Consider the following 20,606-nt stretch of genomic DNA (forward strand, 5'->3'; position numbering starts at 1 on the left):
CCTGAATTAGCGAAAGGCACATACTATAGAGTATTTTTAAAGATTCACTATTATATTATTTTCATGTAAAAACAGTAACCACAATTAGCTGCTCACAAAATGTTGTCAAGCAGATATCCAACTGAGGCTCCTTTAATAAATAAAGACGATTTAAGTAAATGTTGTATCTGGAATCTTAACGAAAATCCATAGAAGTCTGATGGTTCTTAGGGGTAGTATACAATAGTTAAGGGCAACTAAATGATTCAGTCTTCTGAGATGTTATTCGTCTTAACCAGTGAGCTGTTAACCAGATGACACAAAGCTAGGCTAGACTACTAATGAATATGCAATATTTCTTTTTTTCAGCTGGAGATAAGTATGTGGTTTCATAGTATGCAACATACCTTCTGCATGTTCTTGCTGCCTTTTCAGAAGATCAGCAGGGAAAAGAGAAACTGACTTTCTTTAATGGTAGCCCTGCAGTATTTCTTATTCTTTTGGGTCAAGAAACAGAAATGGAGGCATGACCTGTACTATTTCTGTTCACTCTGGTCTTAATATAAGAAAATACTATCTTCACTCAAGACCTGTCTACATTCAACACATTTATTTTGGAAACTTCAATGCTTTTTTACTGATACTATTGTCATTCTTTTTCTTTTTTCTTTTCTTTTTTTTTTTTTTTTTGAGACGGAGTCTCGCTCTGTCGCCCAGGCTGGAGTGCAGTGGCTGGATCTCAGCTCACTGCAAGCTCCGCCTCCCGGGTTTACGCCATTCTCCTGCCTCAGCCTCCCGAGTAGCTGGGACTACAGGCGCCCGCCACCTCGCCCGGCTAATTTTTTTTATTTTTTAGTAGAGACGGGGTTTCACCGGGTTAGCCAGGATGGTCTCGATCTCCTGACCCCGTGATCCGCCCGTCTCGGCCTCCCAAAGTGCTGGGATTACAGGCTTGAGCCACCGCGCCCGGCTTCTTTTTCTTTTTTTAAAGCTCAATTTGCTTATGTAGGGTGTGGTCAATTCCACCTTCTCAATTCACTAGCCTTGTCAATTTTATCTAGAGGCTTTGCTCAAACAACATTCTTTCTAGTTGCACTAAACCCAGTCTGGATATACCGCAAAAAGCAGGATGAAGAAGGTTTTAATTTCATATCCCAGATCCCAGGTTCCAGTTTTCAGCCTCAGAATCACAGAAAAAATTCCTCATGCTCATTTGTAGTTTCCAAATGTAGTACATAAAAACTTTAAAAATTTTTAAAAACTTTAAAAAAATTCTAATATTAAAATTCTTATCCTTACATAAGTTAACTAGTCCTCTACTAAAACATGTTTTACTTAACTGTATCAACAAAGCTTCTTTGTAATTATGCTAGTGAGATGGAAATAACAATCTAACCAGAGATAACTTTCCCAACTTGGGTTGATTATAAGAAAACTATTTCATGTGCCTTTCCCCCCACTTTGGAAATTCTAAAAGCAAAGCCTATATAAATAATATCAACGCCTTGTCAAAAAGCTGTCCCTTTAAAGGAGGAAGAAAATGTTTCTTCATGTTCTTAAATTAGCATTAGGTATATATAGAGACCCAGAAAATAGAGTTAGGAAAGGAGCAAACTGAGAACAGCATTAACTTAGTTTTCACTTATTTGGTTAGCTTCTGCCTGCTCTTACATATCATTTACGTAAAGCTCAAATTGGAAATCTGTCCTGTGAAATATTCTTCCCTAATGGAATTTTTTTAAAAACTGAAGATGATTACTCTTATGGCACAAATGTATTAGAACTTATGCAGTAATGGTAGAAACAACAAAAATCATAACAGTATTTTATACAGTAGGCAGTTCTTTTAGTGCAGGTACAGTATTTACAGTTAGCCTATTTCATAATCTTTTTGCCGTAAAGGAATTCTGACTCTAAAGTGATAGCCTTTTTGATGTAAATGCTAATAACATTTAAAATTTGAACAAAGAATGTTGCAGGAAGATGCATAATGCTTTCCCTGTGTTTATCAAATTTGTCTTCATTTCAAAGCGTCCAAGAGTGCTATGATTCAGCTCAAGTTGTAGAAGATGAAAAATAATTCTTCAAAGAATAATGAATAACGGCCCTATTAAGCCTCCAACTAAAATTGCCAATATGTATTTATTGGACAGAAGAGAACTTTGAGATGACCAATACCTTTTGGCAAGTGGTTTACTAAAGGTATAACGAAGCATGACTGTTACTGTCTTCTTAAGTCAGAATTTTTAATATATCATATAAAAGTAACTCAAAGTTTCTATAATCTTCTGCAGGAAACCTATATAGTAAGCCAAATGCAGCCCCCTAAATGATCACAAATGGTACCCATACCTATTGCGCTTTTTTCCCAGAAACTGTCCATCATCATTCAGTGAAATAGATATATTAATATACCACTAGATACTAAGAAACTCCCCAAAGACCTCCTAAGAGCATGAAACACCACCCAAATCCAACATAAACATCAGCAAAGGCATATTTATTTCTAATAGTTTAATAACAAGGAAAAAAATTCCATTTCCAATCTTCTCCACTTACCCAGGAGTTTTGCGATGATATAAAGTGCTTGTCCCCAAAGAAACAGTTTTCCATCACGGCCACAGTTGCTAGGAAATCGTTTTTGACTACCAGGGTTATTTTTTTCATATTCTACAAAGTCAGCTGGCACATAATAGTACTTTGGTACAACAGGATATCCTATGGAATTTAAAAATACATATTTAAAATATAACAAATCTGTATTAGTCCACTCAGATGCTACTAATAAAGATATACCCAAGACTGGGTAATTTATAAAGGAAAGAGTTTTAATGGCCTCAGAGTTCCACATGGCTGGGGAGGCCTCACAGTCACGGTGAAAGGTGAAGGAAGAGCACGGGAATTACTATAATTCAAGGTGAGCTTTGGGTGGGGACACAGCCAAACCACATCAAAATTAGTGTCTTTACACGGTGTTTTACACGGTGACAGGCAAGAGGGCTTATGTATTTATAAAACCATCAAATCTCCTGAGACTTATTCACTACTATGAGAACAGTATGGGGGAAACTGCCCCCATGATTCAATCATCTCCACCTGGCCCCACCCTTGACACATGGGAATTACCATAATTCAAGGTGAGCTTTGGGTGGGGACACAGCCAGCCAAACCATATCAAAATTAGTGTCTTTCCCAAATGTTCCCTTCAAGACACTGTAATGATTAGAAAGCAGGGAGGCAGACTTGTTGCGCAGGAGGCAACAGATTTGATAAGCTATAGCAAGCCGGATATTCTGGTTCCTTTCAGATATTGCCAGTGAAAATTATGGAGGAAAAAAATTGACTTTAAAACACTAATTCAACAGCAGATTGTTAAGCTTTGGCTAACAATGAGTACATAATCTCCCTCAACAACATTTAATTTTAATATCTTTAAATGAATCAACAAATACACAGTATACAAATATTTAGAGCCATAGAGGAAGCTATTTTTAATAGGATTAGTCTACAGAAGCTTCACAAATGAGATACTGTGTAATCTTAAATGAAGAATTATAACTCTGAGCCATTGCTAGAGCAAAGAAATCCCCATTTAAGCATTAGGCCCATTATCTACCATTCAATATCACTGAAGAGAAAAAGCCATCCCCCCTGTGACCATTTAAAAATGGATTGGTAGGAACTAAAATTATTTAAGAGTAGAATATTTGTGGATGATAAAATGGGAAAATAATCAACAACCTATGTAGGATGCTACAGAAGACTTTTTGCAATATTAGCCCACAGTAAACTTAATTTTTCTAATGAAATTGCACAGATTTCCCTAAAATTTTGCTTCCTTACGCATCAATCAACAATATTTGTGTCTAAAATCAGTAAGAAGGTCTATGATATACAGATAATACTTCGAACATCACTCTCTGAACACGATGAAACCTGAAGCGAGGTACATTAAACTGCTACACCTTAATGCATCAATGATCTAACACTAAACATTAAAAGATCTGCTTCAAAGGATTTCAAATATTACATACATTACAAAATTTAATGCATTATTTCTCACACTGGACAAGTGATTATTTGTAGCATAAAGACAAAATTAACTTTTAAAAATTAATATTCACTTTGAAATCAATGTTTATCCATAAACATTTCACAACTTTTAACATTACAAGCATGTTAGTGAGCATATAATATGAAGTATTTACTCTGAGATATCTCTGGAAAACCCCAAAGAATATCACAAATTTCATGTGAGATACGAATGGGGCTCAGTGCTGTGATTGTCAGTACTTTCAAGCCCCAAAGACATCTAGAACATCTCATTTGGAATTCCTTTGAAAATTGGTTTTCCAGTTATACAGAAAATTCAGTTATGTTTTTTGAGGGTCCCTGCTGGTGTTTGACTGAAACCAATATACCCTTACTCCTAAGACTGGGCCTTCTGACCATTTCTAAAATACTAAATCCATCCTCAAAGGATGATGTTTTAGCACCATGGCAGATATTCAAAATACAATGCTAAGGACCCTAGAAAAAACTCTAAAGAGGAGGCCAGAATATTCTCAGCAATTCTAGTGCCTTTAGACAAGGGCAGAACCTCTCCAGGTAGCCCTCCACGGTGGGGCACTCACCTGACTACAGCATTTTTACTGACCTGGATAAAAACTAGTCACTTTCTATTATTGTCACACTATACAGAGTAATGGAGTTACACAGTAAATAACAGATGGACAAACTCAGTCCACCTGACTATTTTGGAATGACTATAGCCATGCCCACCTAGATTCATCTCCATCTTTGTCTTGCTTAATCTTCTTTCTGATTTCATTTCAGGGATCACTCATTTTTTCAATTTAATATAAATTATTGTGTTTTACAAAGGACTCATTTATACATTTTAAATAAACATTAAGGAAATGTTGGTAGGAAGAATTTCTTAAAAAGACAACTATTACCTTCTGTGGTCTGATGAAGTACTGGAGTCAAAAGATCCTGATATTCCTGTACTTGCTTAGGATTGCCTCTAAAAACTCCTAAAATATAAAATCCAATAGCAGCTGAGCTTAATAAGGATCTCAAAAGTTTTACCTTAGAAAAAATATATTAGGCCAGTTACAATTATTTTGGTAATTTTCCATGCAAATGGTAAAATTAAAATTGAAAAAAAGTAATGCAAATCTGTGTGATATTTTTCCAAGAAATTGGTTTTAGAAAGTCACATTAGCATTTAGAATTGAAAACTGAATTTTAATTGAATTTTCCCTATTCCTAAGTATAAATGTTACACACACTCACATTATCAAGGATTACAGTATTAATGATTTCTACTAATAAAAATTTTTCTATGTAAATATGAATAATATATATGGTATCATTTTTTAAATGCTTCCAAGTTTTTTTAAATTCTTTAAATGATTTAGCATTCACTCAGCAAAAGAGTCGCATATATAAATGCAGGGCAATTAACATCACTGAAGTGCAGTCTGTTTTTCTAGCTGAAAAGAGTCATATTTCATTTCTGCTCTTCTTTAAACCACTTAAATCCTATAGCTTAAATTTCAGGAAAAAGCTTACTTACCATCAATCATCATATAAAGGAAAAATATGGGAAATTCACATTCAATGCCATCAAATAGCTAAAACAGAAAATAAAACATTAAATTTTTCACTGACAGTTAAATTATTATTATTATTTTGAGACAAGATCTCACTCTGTGGCCCAGGCTGGAGTGCAGTGGCACAATCATGGCTCTCTGCAGCCTTGTCCTGCTGGGCTCAAGGGATCCTTTTTCCTGCCTCAGCCTCCCAAGTGGCTGGGACTACAGACACACATCACTGTATCTGGCTATCTCTCTCTGTCTCTCTCTCTTTCTTTCTTTTTTCTCAGAGATGTGGTCTCCTCCCTGTGTTGCCCAGGCTGGTCAAACCCCTGGTCTCAAGAGATCCTCTTATCTCGGTCTCCGAAAGCGCTGGGGTTACAGGCATTACAGGCATGAGCCACTGTGCCCAGCCACTAACAATTAAATTAGAAGAAATATAGTTAGGTGATATGTCAAAGATTTGCTTATAGCAATAAATTGAACTGATTTTCAAAGCAGTTTCCTTGTTCTTTTTTTTTTTTTAATTTCCTCAGGTCTTATTATTCAAAAGCTCACTCATTCAGTCCATCAAACTGTGGTCCTTCAATAAATATTTACTGAATACTTACTGATGCCTGGAACCAAAAAGACAGAGAACTTCCCTCAGAGGCTCACAGTCTAATAGGGAGGCCAGCATGTAAATAAACAACTACTATGCAGTAGGAAATATCTACACATGGTATGTCAGGTTCATAGGGAGTGGAACACCTGAGTCTCCCTTGGAGTCAGGGAATGTTTATAGGAAAGGAGATGTTTCAGCTAACGCGGGATGGACTTCACTGGGGAGATGAGCTAAAGTAACTCAAGGCAAAGGAAATAATAGTTACAAACCACAGATGCATAGAAGCACAAAGTATGTTAAAGAATCTACCAGTAATTCAGTATTTCTGGAATAAGCATGGATGAAGTAGTGAAAACTGAAAACCCTACAGATGGGCCAGGCCAGCCAGATCAGGAAGGGCCTTGCAGGTCATGCTAAGTGGCTAAGACTTTGGTCTGGAAATAAAAGAGAACCACAGGTGAATACTCAGCAGGATCAGATTTACTCATTGTATTTACTTGCTAGACTGAGCAGCTGGTAATACTGAAGAGAGTTGGAGGGCAAGAAACAGGACCAGCTGGAATTCTGCTGGAGCAAAATCCAAAGAGAAAAGATGACAACCTAAACTGAGGTTTCTTAACTTCAGCACTACTGACATTGTGGCCAAATAATTCTTTGTTTTTGGGTTGTCCTGTGTGGTGCAGGAATGTTTACTAGCATCCCTAGTATCTGCCTTCCAGATGTCAGTAGTACCTACCATATTGTGACAACCCAAAATGTCTGCAGACATTGTCAGAAGTCTCCTGGGGGGCAAAATCACCCCAGATCCAGTAGCCTAAACCAGGGAGTAATAGAGAGGAAGAAACAGAATTTTAGGATTTTTAGGAGGCTAAATCTGCCAGCCTTGGTGATTGACAAAGGTAGATGGGTGAAAGGAAGTGCCTAGAATGACTTCCTTCTAGGTATAGGGCTTGGGCACAGGAGTGGAAGCTGAATACAGGCAGACTGTAAGACACCTAAGCGAGGATGTCCACAAGGCAGCTGCGTACAGGGGGTGGGCACTTGAGGAGAGGTATGAGTTAGGGATGGAGATCTGTGGTTAACAGCTATAGCTGAAGCTGAGAGTTCACAGCCAGAATGAAGAGAGGCTAGGGCTGTGGATGGACCCTAGGAGAAGTGCAATGTTTAAGAGGGGGCAGAAGAAGAGGAACCTGCAAAGGAGAATAAGAAGTAAGTGAGAGAAGTGGAGAATAAAGAATGGGGTCACAGCCAATGGAGAATGTTCCAACAAAGAAGACTCAGCAAAGACACTCAAATGCCAAGAAGTTCTGTGAAATGAGATCAGAAAAGCATCCACTCCGACTCAGTAATGTAAGCGGATTGAAGCCAGCACAGCTACTGGGGAGTGCTGGGAAGTAAGCCAGTTTGTAGGGGGAAAGAGTAAGCGGGATGTAAACAAGGAGACACCAAGTACAGGCCATGCTTTTCAGATGTGTGGCACAAAGAGAAAGAGGATGGAGGTGGACAGGGAAAGGGTTGAGGAAGGGTTTTGTTTGGTTTCTTAATGATAAACATCAATGTGCTTAATGAGGAAAAAAGCTAATTTAAGTTGGGGAACCAAGACAGAGAAGGTAGAAATGGGGAAGATGAGGAGAAAAAAGAAAGAGAAATAGATATCCTTCTATCACAGAATAAAACAAGTGAGGGTGTCAAGAAAGTAAAAGAGAATAGGATGGGGTATACACAGGACGGGTTAGCCTTAGAAAGAACAGAGAGCTCCTTCTGTGAGGCAAGAGAGACAGAGGGAAGTACGGATGAAGGAAAGACACAGTGGAGGAGGCCATGCAGAAATGAAAGGCTATCAAGTAGAAAATAAAAAGGAAAGTCTGCAAACTTGAGTACAAATAGGAAAAAGCTGGAAAAGCTTTCATGGGGAGTTCCTGGCAGAGTCAGATAGCAGGACTGACAAGAACTGACAGCAATGATGAGGGTGAACCAAGACAGATCTCCTGACTGTGGGGCAGCTCCTACCCACAGTGCTGTGGCTTTCCTTGGTGGTGCTCAGCAGAAGGTGCAGAAAACTTGCTGGACAGATCCAAAGTTGGAAGTGTGCAAGGTGGTAGTTAGTTGTAGGTGGTCCAATTCAAATGTAAGTGCTGTAAATATTGGCACAGAAAATGTATTAAATAGGAAAGAAACATTTGAAGGTGTTTAAGAGATAAATGGATCTTTTGGTCCAACCTAACAGATTGTAACACTGCCAACACTGCTGAAAATTTCAAAAGTGCACACAATAAAATGGTTTCCAAGTGATAGTCAACTGTGAAATTAAATAAAATAAAGCTGGGTGTGGTGGTGTATGCCTGTACTCCCAGCTACTTGGGAGGCTGAGGGAGGAGAATCACTTGAGCCCCGGAGTTCCAGTACAGCCTGGGCAACCTAGTGGGATCTGGTCTCTATTTAAGAAAAAAAAAAAAAAAAAAAAGAAGAAGTTAAATAAAATGATAAATAGCTTGTCTAGTTTTTCTGCAAAAGTGTATGTTAAATTTTAAAACAGTACGTTAATTGCCAAACAACTTAAAAGGTATAATGTTGCCTACACATTTTCTATATACAGATTCCTAGGGACCTTACCTACCTTCAGTGAGTGAGCCAATTATGCCCATGCATACACAGTATCTTTCAGCCGGGCACAGTGGCTCACGCCTGTAATCCCAGCACTTTGGGAGGCCGAGGAGGGCAGATAATTTTAGGTCAGAAGTTTAAGACCAGCCTGGCCAACATGGTGAAACCCCATCTCTATTAAAAATACAAAATAATTAGCTGGGCATTGTGGCATGTGCCTGTAATCCCAGCTACTCAGCAGGCTGAGGCAGGAGAACTGCTTGAACCCGGAAGGTGGAGGTTACAGTGAGCTGAGATCATTCCACTGCTCTCCAGCCTGGGCAACAGAGCAAGACTCCATCTCAAAAGGAAAGAAACAAAAAAAAACAAAATACCTTTCAATACACTATGTTAAAGCAAAGTTCTCAGCAATGTGCATGACTTCTTACTTTTTTGGGGTGCTATTTTCTAGATGGCTTAAAAGCAGCTAGTATAAAACTAGATATAGTGGTATGTGTGTTTTGAAATACAAAACATTTTAAAACTAAATATTTAGAGGACTGTATTTTAAAAGAAAGTGTCTAAATGAAATAGATAAAGGAAGATGGAATGGCCTATCAGTTTTAATAAAAGAATTTGCTTAAAAGATTGAAAGGAATATTGCAAACAGATATTTAATATTATAGAAGACAAATAGTATGGATCAGGCAAGCAGAGGACTGAAAATGCAATAGAAAAATTATTCACCCAATAGATCAACATGGCCCATTATCAGTAAATACCTCACCGGTAATAAGAGCTAGCACTTACTGAGCATTCACTATGTGCCAAGCACTATTCTAAGCACTTTTATGTAAGTTGTTTAGTCGTCATAAGAACCTCATGATATAGGTACTATTATTATTTTATCCCAATGAAAAAAATTAAACACAGAGACAGGTTAATTAACTGGCCCAGGGCCACATAGCTAGTAAGTAGCAGAGCCAGAATTCAAACCCAACGGTCAGTCTCCTGAATCTGTGCTTTTGATTGCTCTGATATGCGATTACCATGGAATATTTTTTAATACCTTAATTTCAGCTGGCTTGTAGTAGCATCTGTTGGGATCTTCCAGTGATGTTCTATACCCATCTCTCAAGAAACGTTTAAATCCATATTTTCCTTTTAATTTTCTAACCACTTTATCAAGTGTCTGGCTAAACAGAACTTCATCATCCAGGGCAAATGCAGGATAACTGATGCAGGGGAGCAGGGCGGCATCTGTGTTCTGGAGGCAATGAGAAAGAGAGACTGTGAGTGTCCACAGCAATGTGATCAACACAGCCCAAGGAGAATGACAGAGATGAAAAGCCAGTGAGGTTATGCAGTCAAAAGTGAGCACGCTCTGCTCCCAGGATCAGACAGCTGTTTCTATGGCATGTTCCAGGAAACCTTACAGAAGAGATAAAACTTCATTTGTTGATAGTATTTTCAAGGTTCAATGGGCTCAAATGTCAAAATATTAATTAAAATGGTGCATAAAAATTTAATAGTTGTCACAACTTAGTCTGTCACAACAATTTGCTTACAATAATGAAAAAGAGGAAACAACCGAAATATCCAACAATTAGCTGAGTAAATTAGCAACTATTAAAATTTATATTGTAGAAATCCGTTTACTGGTATGGGACAATATCCACTCACAGAGCTAGGTTATCAATCAATATAAAAAGTACTCTTATAGCTTTGTAAAATACAAATATTATATATGTCTAAAAATAAGTGAAAACATATATACCAAAATGTTGTCAAGATTGTATCAGAGTGGTGGCATGAGTGGGTATTATTTGCTTATTTGGGGAGCTTTTTTTTAAAATTATAATCTTACATTACTTACACAAAACGGTTTTGAATAACTATTCCATTTTGGGTGTTTTCTAAATAACAGAACCACAAACAGTCCCTAGAAAATTCTGCAATCAGGTAGGATAAGCATACAAAAGTTCATCAGGCAAGGGGAAAAAGTGAATTGAATGAGAGAAAAGAAATAAGGAATGGAAGATTATTTTATCCAAAAGATAAATACATTATGAAAAATATTTTTCTGGCGGAGCAAGATGGCCGAATAGGAACAGCTCCAGTCTCCAACTCCCAACGCGAGCGACACAGAAGACCGGTGATTTCTGCATCTTCAACTGAGGTACTGGGGTCATCTCACTAGGGAGTGCCGGACAATCGGTGCTGGTCAGTTGCTGCAGCCTGACCAGCGAGAGCTGAAGCAGGGCGAGGCATCGCCTCACCTGGGAAGCGCAAGGGGGAAGGGTATCCCTTTTCCGAGCCAGGGGAACTGAGACACACAACACCTGGAAAATCGGGTAACTCCCACCCCAATACCGTGCTCTAAGCAAACGGGCACACCAGAAGAATATATCCCTCACCTGGCCGGGAGGGTCCCATGCCCACGGAGCCTCCCTCATTGCTAACACAGCACTCTGCGGCGATCTAACCGCAAGGCAGCAGCGAGGCTGGGGGAGGGGCGCCCGCCATTGCTGAGGCTTAAATAGGTAAACAAAGCCACTGGGAAGCTGGAACTGGGTGGAGCTCACAGCAACTCAAGGAAACCTGCCTGTCTCTATAGACTGCACCTCTGGGGGCAGGGCTCAGCTAAAAAAACAACAGGGGAAGTAGCAGAGGCCTGAGCAGACGCGAACGACTCTGTCTGACAGCTTTGAAGACAGCAGTGGATCTCCCAACACGGAGGTTGAGATCTGAGAACGGACAGACTGCCTGCTCAAGTGGGTCACTGACCCCTGAGTAGCCTCACTGGGAGACATCCCCCACTAGGGGCAGTCTGACACCCCACACCTCACAGGGTGGAGTACACCCCTGAGAGGAAGCTTCCAAAGTAAGAATCAGACAGGTACACTTGCTGTTCAGCAATATTCTATCTTCTGCAACCTCTGCTGCTGATACCCAGGCAAACAGGGTCTGGAGTGGACCTCAAGCAATCTCCAACAGACCTATAGCTGAGGATCCTGACTGTCAGAAGGAAAACTATATAGGAAGGACACCTATACCAAAACCCCATCAGTACGTCACCATCATCAAAGACCAGAGACAGATAAAACCACAAAGATGGGGAAAAAGCAGGGCAGAAAAGCTGGAAATTCAAAAAATAAGAGCGCATCTCCCCCTGCAAAGGAGCGCAGCCCATCGCCAGCAACGGATCGAAGCTGGTCAGAGAATGACTTTGACGAGATGAGAGAAGAAGGCTTCAGTCCATCAAACTTCTCAGAGCTAAAGGAGGAATTACGTACCCAGCGCAAAGAAACTAAAAATCTTGAAAAAAGAGTGGAAGAATTGACAGCTAGACTAATTAATGCAGAGAAGGTCATAAACGAAATGACAGAGATGAAAACCATGACACGAGAAATACATGACAAATGCACAAGCTTCAGTTACCGACTCGATCAACTGGAAGAAAGAGTATCAGCGATTGAGGATCAAATGAATGAAATGAAGCGAGAAGAGAAACCAAAAGAAAAAAGAAGAAAAAGAAATGAACAAAGCCTGCAAGAAGTATGGGATTATGTAAAAAGACCAAATCTACGTCTGATTGGGGTGCCTGAAAGTGAGGGGGAAAATGGAACCAAGTTGGAAAACACTCTTCAGGATATCATCCAGGAGAACTTCCCCAACCTAGTAGGGCAGGCCAACATTCAAATTCAGGAAATACAGAGAACGCCACAAAGATACTCCTCCAGAAGAGCAACTCCAAGACACATAATTGCCAGATTCACCAAAGTTGAAATGAAGGAAAAAATCTTAAGGGCAGCCAGAGAGAAAGGTCGGGTTACCCACAAAGGGAAGCCCATCAGACTAACAGCAGATCTCTCGGCAGAAACTCTACAAGCCAGAAGAGAGTGGGGGCCAATATTCAACGTTCTTAAAGAAAAGAATTTTAAACCCAGAATTTCATATCCAGCCAAATTAAGTTTCATCAGTGAAGGAGAAATAAAAACCTTTACAGATAAGCAAATGCTTAGAGATTTGTCACCACCAGGCCTGCCTTACAAGAGACCCTGAAGGAAGCCCTAAACATGGAAAGGAACAACCGGTCCCAGCCATTGCAAAAACATGCCAAAATGTAAAGACCATCGAGGCTAGGAAGAAACTGGATCAACTAACGAGCAAAATAACCAGTTAATATCATAATGGCAGGATCAAGTTCACACATAACAATATTAACCTTAAATGTTAATGGACTAAATGCTCCAATTAAAAGACACAGACTGGCAAACTGGATAAAGAGTCAAGACCCATCAGTCTGCTGTATTCAGGAGACCCATCTCACATGCAGAGACATACATAGGCTCAAAATAAAGGGATGGAGGAAGATCTACCAAGCAAATGGAGAACAAAAAAAAGCAGGGGTTGCAATCCTAGTCTCTGATAAAACAGACTTTAAACCATCAAAGATCAAAAGAGACAAAGAAGGCCATTACATAATGGTAAAGGGATCAATTCAACAGGAAGAGCGAACTATCCTAAATATATATGCACCCAATACAGGAGCACCCAGATTCATAAAGCAAGTCCTTAGAGACTTACAAAGAGACTTAGACTCCCATACAATAATAATGGGAGACTTCAACACTCCACTGTCAACATTAGACAGATCAACGAGACAGAAAGTTAACAAGGATATCCAGGAATTGAACTCATCTCTGCACCAAGCGGACCTAATAGACATCTATAGAACTCTCCACCCCAAATCAACAGAATATACATTCTTCTCAGCACCACATCGCACTTATTCCAAAATTGACCACATAATTGGAAGTAAAGCACTCCTCAGCAAATGTAAAAGAACAGAAATTATAACAAACTGTCTCTCAGACCACAGTGCAATCAAACTACAACTCAGGACTAAGAAACTCAATCAAAACCGCTCAACTACATGGAAACTGAACAACCTGCTCCTGAATGACTACTGGGTACATAATGAAATGAAGGCAGAAATAAAGATGTTCTTTGAAACCAATGAGAACAAAGATACAACATACCAGAATCTCTGGGACACATTTAAAGCAGTGTGTAGAGGGAAATTTATAGCACTAAATGCCCACAAGAGAAAGCAGGAAAGATCTAAAATTGACACTCTAACATCACAATTAAAAGAACTAGAGAGGCAAGAGCAAACACATTCAAAAGCTAGCAGAAGGCAAGAAATAACTAAGATCAGAGCAGAACTGAAGGAGATAGAGACTCAAAAAACCCTCCAAAAAATCAATGAATCCAGGAGTTGGGTTTTTGAAAAGATCAACAAAATTGACAGACTGCTAGCAAGACTAATAAAGAAGAAAAGAGAGAGGAATCAAATAGACGCAATAAAAAATGATAAAGGGGATATCACCACCGACCCCACAGAAATACAAACTACCATCAGAGAATACTATAAACACCTCTACGCAAATCAACTAGAAAATCTAGAAGAAATGGATAATTTCCTGGACACTTACACTCTCCCAAGACTAAACCAGGAAGAAGTTGAATCCCTGAATAGACCAATAGAGGCTCTGAAATTGAGGCAACAATTAATAGCCTACCCACCAAAAAAAGTCCAGGACCAGATGGATTCACAGCTGAATTCTACCAGAGGTACAAGGAGGAGCTGGTACCATTCCTTCTGAAACTATTCCAATTAATAGAAAAAGAGGGAATCCTCCCTAACTCATTTTATGAGGCCAACATCATCCTGATACCAAAGCCTGGCAGAGACACAACAAAAAAAGAGAATTTTAGACCACTATCCCTGATGAACATCGATGCAAAAATCCTCAATAAAATACTGGCAAACCGGATTCAGCAGCACATCAAAAAGCTTATCCACCATGATCAAGTGGGCTTCATCCCTGGGATGCAAGGCTGGTTCAACATTCGCAAATCAATAAACATAATCCAGCATATAAACAGAACCAAAGTCAAGAACCACATGATTATCTCAATAGATGCAGAAAAGGCTTTTGACAAAATTCAGCAGCCCTTCATGCTAAAAACGCTCAATAAATTCGGTATTGATGGAATGTACCTCAAAATAATAAGAGCTATTTATGACAAACCCACAGCTAATATCATACTGAATGGGCAAAAACTGGAAGAATTCCCTTTGAAAACTGGTACAAGACAGGGATGCCCTCTCTCACCACTCCTATTCAACATAGTGTTGGAAGTTCTGGCTAGGGCAATCAGGCAAGAGAAAGAAATCAAGGGTATTCAGTTAGGAAAAGAAGAAGTCAAATTGTCCCTGTTTGCAGATGACATGATTGTATATTTAGAAAACCCCATTGTCTCAGCCCAAAATCTCCTTAAGCTGATAAGCAACTTCAGCAAAGTCTCAGGATACAAAATTAATGTGCAAAAATCACAAGCATTCTTATACACCAGTAACAGACAAGCAGAGACCCAAGTCAGGAATGAACTTCCATGCACAATTGCTTCAAAGAGAATCAAATACCTAGGAATCCAACTTACAAGGGATGTAAAGGACCTTTTCAAGGAGAACTACAAACCACTGCTCAGTGAAATCAAAGTGGACACAAACAAATGGAAGAACATACCATGCTCATGGATAGGAAGAATCAATATCGTGAAAATGGCCATACTGCCCAAGGTTATTTATAGATTCAATGCCATCCCCATCAAGCTACCAATGAGTTTCTTCACAGAATTGGAAAAAACTGCTTTAAAGTTCATATGGAACCAAAAAAGAGTCCGCATTGCCAAGACAATCCTAAATCAAAAGGACAAAGCTGGAGGCGTCACGCTACCTGACTTCAAACTATACTACAAGGCTACAGTAACCAAAACAGCATGGTACTGGTACCAAAACAGAGATATAGACCAATGGAACACAACAGAGTCCTCAGAAATAATACCACACATCTACAGCCATCTGATCTTTGACAAACCTGACAAAAACAAGAAATGGGGAAAGGATTCCCTATTTAATAAATGGTGCTGGGAAAATTGGCTAGCCATAAGTAGAAAGCTGAAACTGGATCCTTTCCTTACTCCTTATACGCAGATTAATTCAAGATGGATTAGAGACTTAAATGTTAGACCAAATACCATAAAAACCCTAGAAGAAAACCTAGGTAGTACCATTCAGGACATAGGCATGGGCAAGGAATTCATGTCTAAAACACCAAAAGCAACGGCAACAAAAGCCAAAATTGACAAATGGGATCTAATTAAACTAATGAGCTTCTGCACAGCAAAAGAAACTACCATCAGCATGAACAGGCAACCTACAGAATGGGAGAAAATTTTTGCAATCTACTCATCTGACAAAGGGCTAATATCCAGAATCTACAAAGAACTCAAACAAATATACAAGAAAAAAACAAACAACCCCATCAAAAAGTGGGCAAAGGATATGAACAGACATTTCTCAAAAGAAGACATTCATACAGCCAACAGACACATGAAAAAATGCTCATCATCACTTGCCATCAGAGAAATGCAAATCAAAACCACAATGAGATACCATCTCACACCAGTTAGAATGGAAATCATTAAAAAATCAGGAAACAACAGTTGTTGGAGAGGATGTGGAGAAATAGGAACACTTTTACACTGTTGGTGGGATTGTAAACTAGTTCAACCATTATGGAAAACAGTATGGCAATTCCTCAAGGATCTAGAACTAGATGTACCATATGACCCAGCCATCCCACTACTGAGTATATACCCAAAGGATTATAAATTATTCTACTACAAAGACACATGCACACGTATGTTTATTGCGGCACTATTCACAATAGCAAAGACTTGGAATCAACCCAAATGTCCATCTGTGACAGACTGGATTAAGAAAATGTGGCACATATACACCATGGAATATTATGCAGCCATAAAAAAGGATGAGTTTGCGTCCTTTGTAGGGACATGGATGCAGCTGGAAACCATCATTCTTAGCAAACTATCACAAGAACAGAAAACCAAACACTGCATGTTCTCACTCATAGGTGGGAACTGAACAATGAGATCACTTGGACTCGGGAAGGGGAACATCACACACCGGGGCCTATCATGGGGAGGGGGGAGGAGGGAGGGATTGCACTGGGGAGCTATACATGATATAAATGATGAATTGATGGGTGCTGACGAGTTGATGGGTGCAGCACACCAACATGGCACAAATATACATATGTAACAAACCTGCACGTTATGCACATGTACCCTAGAACTTAAAGTATAAAAAAAAAAAAAATTGTACCATAACTAAAAAAAAAAAAAAAAAAAAAAATGTATTTTTCTAATATACCATGGCAAAAAAATAATTCATCTTGGCCTAATGTTGCTACTCCCCCAAAAGAAAAGTCTATTTTTGTATTCTCCTGCAAGAGATTCAAAGGCTAAAGCAGCCCTGTCCACAATTCTCGTCCATTTCCTAAGACCTCCCCAGGCCAGAGGAGTAAGGGGCAATATCTATCATGTCTTCTTATTCCTTTCAGACGACCACTCACATTTTAGAGTACTTTATTGGAAATTAAGGTAAAACTACATAGAAATCATAAACAATAGTTCATGATCTTTATTCAATGTCTCACATGTGATCTTGATTCTCTGGGTAACAGCGAGCACAAAGTTTGCCTGTTGCGATTGTGAGCATCGAGATCCACAAATATAACTGACCAGGAACAGCCCTGGAAAGGGAAAAAGAAAAACATTTCCTGAATTAAGAAAAAAAGACTTGGAGAACATTTGGCATTTTGACTGTGAAAACTTCACAAAAATTCCTACATTGACTGCATTGAGTGTGGAGTTTCAGAAGATTTAAATTTTGTTTGTACTTTGAATATTTCTCAAACTTCCTGTAATAAACATTAACTTTATAATCATAAAAATGTTATTTTTATGTTTTCCCTAGCTTTCCTTGACTTTCTTATAAATCCAAATGTACTGATTACAAGATAGCCACTATATTAGTGACATTTATTTTAATGAAAATACAATTAGTTTAGCTAACATGACAAAGAATGAGAATGGAGATTCATAAAATCTGAGTTATACATTCCTCATAAAGAATATTGACTATATGATCAAACTAAACAAATTTAGATATAATCTAGATGAATGTAAAAGAATACTGTATTAAAATATGAAGATAGTAGAATCTCAAATAACAATAAAGCAACTAATCTGAACTAATATTCACTGCATCAGGCACTATGCTTTACGTGTCACCTGGATTGTCTCATTTCATATACTGAAAAGGACATTAAACCTTACTTTAACAGAGCAAAGGTTCAAAACCAAGTCTCTGACACAGAGGCCCATTCTTTAAACACTACATCATACAATTCCCCCATATATATACATATATATATGTAAATATTTTATACAATTATCCCATATATATATATGCACACACACATATATATATATTTCAAGTAAGAAAAAAAAGCTTGAATAAAGCAAATAGGTGTAACAAAATGTTAATCTATCTGCTAATCAGGTTAAAACTACTGCATTCCATATTCAACAGCTTTCCTGGGGAGTTAAATATTTGAAATCACATAGAACGGGATGGGAATAAGGAGAATACTCAGAAAAATACATGGGGAAAGGGAGAAGAGAATTATAAATTTCATGTTACTTTAATACTATTTTCTGAATCTCATCCCAATTCTCACCAGCTTCACAGATGCATTCACACTGAAACAAAAATATCTCCAACCAATCACCTAGACTGAAATTCAAAATCTAGCAGCACCAGACCCCATATCCAGATGTCAGATTCACTAGAGGCACTTGTTTCCTAGTAGCCCATGTTTTATGAGCTAATGAAAATTTCATTAGCTATTTCATTAGCTAATTTTCATTAGCTCATAAAATAGAATGATTTCTCATTCAGAATATAATTTTTAAATCTTTTTAAAATCTGACAAGTAAATAAATAAATGAACAGTGATTCGGTGAGGCTGTCTCTCAACCACCATATGAATGGTAAACTGTCCTTTCTATTACTCAGGAGTTCCAACCTCCCATCTCTACTGGTTCATGCAGCAGCTGCCACTGGCAAGGTATTGTGCACTCTGCTTTGAGGAAAACAAACAACACCAAATTTGACCTGTGCTCTTAAGGAGCTGACCCAGGCGACAGTCCTTAACAAGATTATTAAGAAAACAAAAAGGCAGCACATCGCAACACATGACTTACCTTCATCAAAGTTAGTAGTTTAAGGGGGAGAAGAAGATTATAAAACAAGTCCCCAGGGAAGTTGGGACACTTCATAGAGAAGGTGAGGACCATAGCTAGGCTCTGAATTTTGGTGAAATGGGAGCAAGTAGGGTAGTTAGAACAAAAGAGCAGAGAAATAAATGGATATAATATGTTAGGAGCCTATGAATACACAAAAAATAAGAGCTATAATTTATCTTTAGGCCAAGAATTAATAAAGTCAATTGAATACCAAACTATCGGCCTGGAATTAAATTTTCAAAAGATACAATCTAAGTGGGATAATTTATAAACAATGAAGTGAAATGGCAAATTTGGCAATTCTCTACGTTACTTGATTAATGTAAACAGTCAACTTCTACTTTCTGGCCACAAATAAGTGGCTTATTTGTCTAAATTCATCAAAGTATTTATTCAGCTCTCAATTTTTCTCTGCCAACCTAAGCAATATGCCCAAAGGGAAAAATAATCTCATAATGTTGCCATATTTTAACACCGAGATCAAAGGGTGATTAACTATATTGTTTGGCTGTCTTCTCACAAAAATATTCCATGCTTTAGGCATTACGGTCCAGATTTCCAGGAGGGTAAAATCACCCAAGGTCATGGGCAGCTATTCCCAATCCAGAAGCAAGTCTTTTTAAAAGTCGTCAAGGAGAACCCACAAATGGAATTAATTATCACCTACTTTAAATCATCAGACACATTAATTTAAGGCCTGGAAATTTCAAAAGGAGCTAGATGTCTGAACTGCTTTGAACACTTTACATAACATGAGCAATCTCTCTAGTCATTACCTTTTAGATTCTGGCCTCCGCTCATTTGTCAGTATCTTGATTTCCCCAATTAAGGACAGGAATATGAAAGGATGTTTTACATGTATATGTCATTTCAGAGTATCTGATTAACTTTGGATATTTTATTTTCATCTTCCATTTCCTGAAATCATTATAATTCTGCCATAATATCCTGACTCCACCTAAAGAGCTTATTTTAAGACCGACAGCTCAAACTTTACTCCCTAATCAAGTTTCTATAATTGTCTTAGTTCTAGTAAATGCACTGGAACTGGAAGATGATTCTGAAACCTGATCACTGTCATGGGGACTTGAGTTCCAGTGGTGGGGAAGGGCTGCACTGCACTTCCCTTAATCCCATGACCAGAACAACCACTTTTGAGACAGTCTCTAAGGCGAAGGGTACCAACTGTAAACAAGACTTTGCTGATCTAACTGGTCTCAATTCAAAAGAAAACAATTTAAAGACTGTCTGATCTTTCTTTTCTTCATTAATCACTTCTCGGAGCCTGAGCTAAGGGACTTGCTGCCCTTATCTAGAATCAAAAAATAAAACAAGGTACAACTGGTCACTGGATCTACCTACCGTACATGATCTTCACATTCTTATTCTGGAACAAAACCATACCACAAAACTATGGTCAGGAGATTTTCTCCCCTAGTTCAGTTATGAGGCTGTCACTGAGCTCTGTAGCAGATCCTGGAGAAATGTATTCTTCCAGAAGGGGTATTTACTGATGGGAATTTCCCTTCTGCACCAAGGCTATGGTGGCAATAGATGTGTAAATAGCCAGCTTTTGCTTACTGACCCAACAG

The 20,606-nt window shown here is 38.5% G+C and overlaps 1 protein-coding gene across 5 annotated transcripts in view; it reads right to left on the reverse strand.

Moving 5' to 3' along the window:
* Window positions 1-20,606, reverse strand: part of PHKB (phosphorylase kinase regulatory subunit beta) — a 255,797-nt gene that overhangs the window by 101,005 nt on the left and 134,186 nt on the right. For all 5 annotated transcript variants that reach the window (XM_030925696.1, XM_010354865.2, XM_010354864.2 and 2 more), the window contains 5 exons: window positions 17,361-17,456; window positions 9,836-10,033; window positions 5,561-5,618; window positions 4,938-5,015; window positions 2,539-2,697 (listed from right to left, as the gene is read on the reverse strand). In XM_030925696.1, the coding sequence (XP_030781556.1) occupies window positions 2,539-2,697; window positions 4,938-5,015; window positions 5,561-5,618; window positions 9,836-10,033; window positions 17,361-17,456 (589 nt within the window). The remainder of the gene's footprint in view (window positions 1-2,538; window positions 2,698-4,937; window positions 5,016-5,560; window positions 5,619-9,835; window positions 10,034-17,360; window positions 17,457-20,606) is intronic.

Source organism: Rhinopithecus roxellana, chromosome 20 (assembly GCF_007565055.1).
Source record: "Rhinopithecus roxellana isolate Shanxi Qingling chromosome 20, ASM756505v1, whole genome shotgun sequence".
Taxonomy (NCBI): Eukaryota; Metazoa; Chordata; class Mammalia; order Primates; family Cercopithecidae; genus Rhinopithecus; species Rhinopithecus roxellana.